Source organism: Babylonia areolata, chromosome 3, assembly GCF_041734735.1.
Source record: "Babylonia areolata isolate BAREFJ2019XMU chromosome 3, ASM4173473v1, whole genome shotgun sequence".
NCBI lineage: Eukaryota > Metazoa > Mollusca > Gastropoda > Neogastropoda > Buccinidae > Babylonia > Babylonia areolata.
This window is the reverse complement of record NC_134878.1, coordinates 7,214,595-7,222,424: the sequence shown is the minus strand read 5'-3', so window position 1 is coordinate 7,222,424 and position 7,830 is coordinate 7,214,595. Positions and strand designations below refer to the sequence as shown.

Below are 7,830 nucleotides of genomic sequence, written 5' to 3'. Positions count from 1 at the left end.
CAAAAAACAAACCCTGTGCGTTATGTTCCCATGTTCTATGCTTCAAATCACGCTCATCGTCGCATATCCTTCCAAAAAAAAAATCACATGCTGAACAACAACACGCAAACACACATTTTTCACACACACACACACACACAAAAAAAAACAAAACAAACCCAAACACACATAACAACTGCTGTACACGGGAGGGTGATGAAATCACACAACTTCTTTAACACTCTCTGCCTTTTTCTCACTTTCATATTTCTCTGCACCCACACAAACAAATATATATATAAAAAAACACCCCCAAAACACACATCACAACGCTGTACATGGGAGAGTGTGATCAAAATGAAAAAAAACTTCTTTAACACTCTCTGCCTTTTTCTCGCTCTCATTTTTCTCATGCATGTTCCCCCCCCCCCCACCCACCCCCCCCAAAAAAAAACCAACCCCCATACACACATCACAACGCCATACACAAGGGGGTGATAAAAAACACAAAACTTCTTTAACACTCCCCTCCTTTTTCTGTCGTATTTCTCATGCGTGTTCTCTCCCCCCCCCCACCCACACACCCCAAAAAAACACCCCCCCAAACACACATCACAACACTGTACACATGGGGTGTGATAAAAATCACATAACTTCTTCAACACTCCCTGCCTTTTTTCTCACTCTCACATTTCTCACACACACACACACACACACACACACACAACAAACCCAAACACACATCACAACACTGTACACATGGGCTGTGATAAAATCATACAACTTCTTTAACACTCCCGGCCTTTTTCTCACTCTCGTATTTCTCATACATGCTCTCCAGCGTCTTGTGCAAGGACTGGAAGGAGGGCCGTGAGGCGGGACGACGCTGCCAGCACTGTCTCATCAGCTCGTACACCGCCTGAGGAGTCCGCTCGGGCTGCTCCAGAACCTTGCCGCTCTTGACGAACTGCACCACCTCCTCATGGGTCAGCCCGTAGTAGGGCTGCAGGGCGAAGGCGAAGATCTCCCAGAGCACCACCCCGAAGGACCAGACGTCCGACTGCGTGGAGAACTTGTTGTAGAGGATGGCCTCCAGGGGCATCCAGCGGATGGGGATGGCGTCCTGCTCGCTGCCCCGGTAGTAGTCCACACTGTGCACGCTGCGGGCCAGGCCGAAGTCGGAGATCTTCACCACCAGGTCGTGTGTCACCAGGCAGTTGCGCGTGGCCAGGTCCCGGTGCACGTAGTCCCTCTCCGCCAGGTAGGCCATCCCCGCCGCCACCTGCCGCGCCATGAACAGCTGCTCCTGGGTGCTCAGTCTGGCAGGGGGGTGGGGGTCGTCATCCTCCTCACCCCCCTCCTCCCCACCTGCACCGTCTTTCTTGCTGTCTGGCTCCACCTGCACACGGAGCCCGTCCTCCAAATCCACCACGTGGTTCTGAGAGCACGACAACCGCAGGTTGTAATGCTCTGGGCTGCTCAGCCGCAGGAAGTCATTGAGGTCCCCTTTGCTCATGTACTCAAACAACAAACACATGGGTTTACCCATGGCGCACACTCCTAGCAAGCGAACGATGTTGGGATGATCAAAATCCGCCATCAGCGAGGCTTCGCGTTCGAAGTCCGACCGCAGGTCTTCCGAGGCGTCCTCCTTCAGCATCTTGACAGCGATGAGCATCGTCTCGTTGGGTTTGAGTCGCCCGAACGGGGTGGCGTTCCCTGGTATCCTAGCCTTGAACACTCGCCCAAAAGCTCCCTGCCCGATGTCCCGCAGAAACACGATGTCGTTCCGTGGGAACTCGTAGCCCTCCAGCTTGGGGTTCAGTTTGCTGGATGTTCTCAGCTGGTGGTAGGCTGCATTGTCCGGAAGCTGTGCAATGGCCACGTCCACGTCATCCTCCACAGTGGACTTGTATTCCAAGCTACCTCCGCCCCGACGACGGACGAGAACAATGCAGAGCGTGATGATGAAGGTGACGCCGATGATGCCGGCCGAGGAGACGATGGTGATGATGATGATGGCCACAAGAGAAAACCTGATCCCCTGGTCGCCGTCTGCCCCCATGTGTTGTGTGGCGTCCCCCACTGCAACACACACCACCATCTTGTCACACACATGCAGCACAAGGGTTCTTCTCTGTTTTCTTCTTTCTTTATTTCTTTATCATTGTGTTTGTGTTTCTATTTGAGTGAACTGAAATCCTAGCATAATCCTAGTAAGGAGCGATTTTTTTCGGTATGTTTTCTAATACTTTCCCAGTTTACTGCTTTGTAAATTGTTGTGGTGTATCAAAAGAAATTGAGAGAACTGGTTGCCTGGTCTTGATAAGTAGTGCCCCAATGGTCAGAGGCTAAGGAACTGAAGGAGGAGGAGGAGAATGTGGAGGAGGAGGAGGAGGAGGAGGTGAAGGAAGAGGAGGAGAAGAAGAAGGAGGAGGAGGAGGTGAAATAGGAGGCGGAGGAGGAGAAGAACAAGAACAACATCAACAACGACAACAGCATGGAATTATTAACCTTTGAAAACTGAATAAAAATGTTTGGAGAAAAAAAAAAGGGTATTTAAAACAGAAAGGAAAGTGAAGATTCTGGCACCAGGCCACACTGACCACACTGCGGAACGTCGCAGAACTCCCAGCGTTTCTCCAGCAGTGTGGTGTAGCACCACGGCCTCTCCTCTTCCGAGCCAGGGTTCCGACAGTAGTTCTCCGCCCCTAACAGTTCCGGAAACACCAAGGGGGAGCGATCGTGCTGCTGGGGCCAGTTGTCTGCCCATGCCTGACAGGCCAGGCCCGAGACCGTCACGTTGACCGTGCCGTTGTACCAGCGCCCTCTGTTGGTGTAGCACTCATCTGCGAAACATTTTTGTTTGTTTATAATAAAGTTTATTCTTTATCTATGTGGTTGTACCAGCGCCCTATGTTGGTGTAGCACTCATCTGCAAAACATTTTTGTTTGTTTATAATAAAGTTTATTCTTTATGTGGTTGTACCAGCGCCCTATTTTGGTGTAGCACTCATCTGCGAAATAGTTGTTTTTGTTTTTTTGGAATAACATTTATTCTTTATTTACTGTTTAATTTAAAATCGGCAGTATTCCACCAATGGTATATTTAACCCCTTTTTTTAATTTAATTTAACTGGTTGTTTGTAGTCAAGCTGTATCAGTGTATGCCAGAAGATATGCCCCCCACCTCCACCCCCCCACTTTAAAAAAAAAAATTTTTTTTAGGGTATTTTAACATTATTGTTTCATGTGTAACATGCTACAAAGTTTGTGTGTGTGTGTGTGTGTGTGTGTGTGTGTGTGTGTGTGTGCGCGTGCGTGTGTGCATGCGTGTACGTGCGTGTGTATGTGTGTGTGTGTGTGTGTGTGTGTGTGTGAACTGCTAAATGATAAAAAAAAAATCCATTCTGGTAAAAAGCAGTGAAGAATTTCCATCCAGTTGCTTGAGCACTGCAAACACACACACACACACACACACACACACACACACACACACACACACACACACACACTACCAACTTCCACTTCCCACATCAACTCAGAAAACAACACAAACAAAACAAAGAAACAACAAAGCAGAACACAAAAACCCCACGGTGAATATTCATGACCGAAACGGACAATGCCTTCGGACTCAAACAATAGTCACTTGAAACACATCATGTCAGTTGATTTCCCCCCTTTGTGTCATTCTTCGTGGGTGGGGGTGTAGTACATTCCACAAAATTCCACGCTGATTTGAGCAATGAGCCTTGATATCCAAGTGGAGTGATGGCCTAGAGGTAACGCGTCCACCTAGGAAGCGAGAGAATCTGTGCGTGCTGGTTCGAATCACGGGACAGCCCCCGAAATTTTCTCCCCCTCCACTAGACCTTGAGTGGTGGTCTGGATGCTAGTCATTCGGATGAGACGATAAACTGAGGTCCCGTGTGCAGCATGCACTTAGCGCACGTAAAAGAACCCACGGCAACAAAAGGGTTGTTCCTGGCAAAATTATGTAGAAAAATCCACTTCAATAGGAAAAAACAAATAAAACTGCACACAGGAAAAAAATACAAAAAAAATGGGTGGTGCTGTAGTATGGCGACGGGCTCTCCCTGGGGAGAGCAGCCGGAATTTCACACAGAGAAATCTGTTGTGATAAAAAGAAATACAAATACAAATTCTTAATCCAATGATAATAATGCTAATGATGCTCACACCTCCCATGTGAGAGTTCAACAACCTACTGGCCGACATTCTTCACTCTTTGAGCGCCCCAGAGAGGAAATCTCCATCCCTTTCCCATGTGCAAAAAAAAAAGTGCCCCAACATGGAAATTTCTGTCCCCTTTTTGGTATGCAAAAAAGAGCCCCAACACAAAAAAAAATCTGTCCCCTTCCAGTGCACAAAAAAGTGCCCCACATGGTAATTTCTACCCGCTGTCGGTGTGCAAAAAAAGTGCCCCGACACGGAAATTTCCGCACCCCCGTTACAGTGTGCAAAAAAGTGCCCCAGGATGGAAATTCCAGTCCCCCTCCAGTGTGCAAAAAAAGTGCACCAACACAGAAATTTCCACCCCCTTCCGGTGTGTAAAAAAGTACCCCAACCCGAAAATCCCCCCCCCCCCCCCCCCCCCCCCCCCAACCCCTCCAGTGTGCAAAAGAGTGCCCCAACACAGAAATTTCCACCCCCTTCCGGTGTGTAAAAAAGTACCCCAACCCGAAAATCCCCCCCCCAACCCCTCCAGTGTGCAAAAGAGTGCCCCAACACGGAAATTTGCGCCCCCTTCCAGTGTTCAAAAAAGTACCCCAACACGGAAATGTCCGCCCCCATCCAGTGTGCAAAAAAGTACCCCAACACGAAAATGTCCGCCCCCATCCAGTGTGCAAAAAAATGCCCCAACATGGGATTTTCCACCCACCCCCAGTGTGCAAAAAATGCCCCCAGGATGGGTATTTCCATCCCCTGCCTGGTATGCACAAAAAGTGCCCCAGAATGAAAATTTGCATCCTCTTCTGGTGTGCAAAAGAAGTCCCCGTCACAGGTATTTCCACCCGCGTCATTGATTGTAGTAACTTTCCAATAGCAAAATCATCAAATCCATATGAGTGGATAACGTGCTTATTTTCCTTTCAGGAATTACAGGTTATTATATGGTTTAGTTTAGTAGTTTGCATGCTAGATTTTTCTTTACTTTTCTTTTTTTTTCAACTTTTGCAAAATCATCAAATTCCAATGAAGTTGTCATAACTGGATATGGTGTTCATTTTCCTTTCAGAAAATAATAGTTATATGCAGTTTATTTTAGTAGGTTTCTTTCCCCCCCCCCCCCCCCCCCCCCCCCCCCAAAGTATTACCCTCTGTGACCTAAACATCCCTTGACAAATAGTTGTCACTCGACATGAAATAAACTTAGCACTGAAAGGGTTAAGATCACATTTGTTTTAGGGCGGAGGTCTTGAGACAGGAAACTGGTGGCATCCGATATTATGTAAAAGTTATACAGAGATATGATGCTTGGGTATGTAATAGACCAGGGGGAGGGGGGAGTCAGGGGGAGGGGGGAGAGTCAGGGTGATGGAGGAGTCAGGGTGAGAGGGAGTCATGGTGAGGGGGGAGTCATGGTGAGAGGGAGTCATGGTGAGGGGGGGAGTCATGGTGAGGGGGGAGTCATGGTGAGGGGGGAGTCAGGGTGAGAGGGAGTCAGGGTGAGAGGGAGTCAGGGTGAGAGGGAGTCAGGGGGAGGGGGGAGTCAGGGGGAGGGGGGAGAGTCAGGGGGAGGGGGGAGAGTCAGGGTGAGGGGGGAGTCAGGGTGAGAGGGAGTCAGGGTGAGGGGGAGTCAGGGTGAGAGGGGAGTCATGGTGAGGGGGGAGGGGGGGAGTCAGGGTGAGAGGGAGTCATGGTGAGGGGGGAGTCATGGTGAGGGGGGAGTCAGGGGGAGGGGGGGAGTCAGGGGGAGGGGGGAGTCAGGGGGAGGGGGAGTCAGGGTGAGGGGGGAGTCAGGGTGAGAGGGAGTCAGGGTGAGGGGGGGAGTCAGGGGGAGGGGGGAGTCAGGGTGAGGGAGGGTCAGGGTGATGGGGGAGTCAGGGGAAGGGGGGAGTCAGGGTGACGGGGGAGTCAGGGTGAGAGGGGAGTCAGGGTGAGAAGGGAGTCAGGGGGAGGTGGGGGCAGTCAGGGGGGGGGGGGGGGAGTCAGGGTGAGGGAAGAGTCAGGGTGAGAGGGGAGTCAGGGGGAGGGGGGAGTCAGGGTGAGGGGGAATCAGGGGGAGGGGGGAGTCAGGGGGAGGGGGGAGTCAGGGTGATGGGGGAGTCAGGGTGAGAGGGGAGTCAGGGTGAAAAGGGAGTCAGGGGGAGGTGGGGGCAGTCAGGGTGTTGGGGGAGTCAGGGGGAGGGGGGAGTCAGGGGGAGGGGGAGTCAGGGTGATGGGGGAGGCAGGGTGAGAGGGGAGTCAGGGGGAGAGGGGAGTCAGGGTGATGGGGGAGTCAGGGTGAGAGGGGAGTCAGGGTGAGAGGGGAGTCAGGGTGAGGGGAGAGTCAGGGTGAGAGGGGAGTCAGGGTGATGGGGGAGTCAGGGTGAGAAGGGAGTCAGGGTGAGAGGGGAGTCAGGGTGAGGGTGGGAGGGTGATGGGGGGAGTCAGGGTGAGGGGGGAGTCAGGGTGAGGGGGGAGTCAGGGTGAGAGGGGAGTCAGGGTGAGGGTGGGAGGGTGATGGGGGGGAGTCAGGGTGAGGGGGGAGTCAGGGTGAGAGGGGAGTCAGGGTGAGAGGGGAGAGTCAGGGTGAGGGGGGGAGTCAGGGTGATGGGGGAGTCAGGGTGAGAGGGGAGAGTCAGGGTGAGGGGGGGAGTCAGGGTGATGGGGGAGTCAGGGTGAGAGGGGAGTCAGGGTGATGGGGGAGTCAGGGTGAGGGTGGGAGGGTGATGGGGGGGGGGAGTCAGGGTGAGGGGGGAGTCAGGGTGAGGGGGGAGTCAGGGTGAGGGGGAGAGTCAGGGTGATGGGGGAGTCAGGGTGAGGGGGGAGTCAGGGGGAGAGGGGAGTCAGGGGAAGGGGGGGAGTCAGGGTGAGGGAGGAGGGTGAGTCAGGATGAGGGGGGAATCAGGGTGAGGGGGGGTGGAGTCAGGGTGAGGGGGAGTCAGGGGGAGGGTCAGGGGGAGGAGGGGGTGCAGGGTGGTAGTGGTAGGGAATAGAAGAGGTTAGAAACAGAAGAGCAGAGGGATACAGGGGAGCGAGTAAGACAAAGACACAGCCGAAAGGATAACAAAGGGGACCAACACAGGCAGGAACACTACCCACCACCCCACCACCACCACCATCCACTACCATTCTCCCTCCCGGCCCACACCCCACCATGCATGCACCATCCTCCACCACCACAAACACCACCACCATTCCCCCCCCCCACCCCAATGACCTTCTACCACTACCACCCATCACCAATGCAACACTTCCACCACCACCACCACCACCACGACAGCAACAACAAGAAATGAATAATAATAATAATAATAATAATAATAAAGCATAATCATAATGTAATGGTTATGACAATAAAAATGGTAATGATGACAACTACAACAATAAAAAAAATAATAATAACAACAACAACTATAATATCAACAACAACAACAACAACATCATCATCACAATCATCATCATCACAATACAAATCATAATAATAATGATAATAATAATAATGATAGTGACAACTCACCTGTCACCTCCTCCAGCACCAGGGCCTCATGCACGTCAGAGTGCGTGCAGACGGCGGTGCGCGTGGCGGGAGTACCCACACCACCACCACCACCACCACCACCACCAGAGGAGGAGGAGGCCGAGGAAGCGTCCCACAGGCTGGGCAGAGAGCTGCAGTCT

The 7,830-nt window shown here is 52.0% G+C and overlaps 1 protein-coding gene across 1 annotated transcript in view; it reads right to left on the bottom strand.

Annotated features, from left to right (window-relative positions):
* Positions 1–646: 646 nt before the first annotated feature.
* The window catches only part of LOC143279691 (tyrosine-protein kinase transmembrane receptor Ror2-like), a 100,683-nt gene continuing 93,499 nt past the window's right edge, over positions 647–7,830 (bottom strand). Inside the window, exons 7-9 of the mRNA XM_076583792.1 lie at positions 7,670–7,830; positions 2,586–2,828; positions 647–2,064 (exon numbers count right to left, since the gene is read on the bottom strand). The exon at positions 7,670–7,830 is cut by the window's right edge and continues 111 nt beyond it. Coding sequence (XP_076439907.1) covers positions 755–2,064; positions 2,586–2,828; positions 7,670–7,830 — 1,714 coding nt within the window. The 3' untranslated portion in view covers positions 647–754. The remainder of the gene's footprint in view (positions 2,065–2,585; positions 2,829–7,669) is intronic.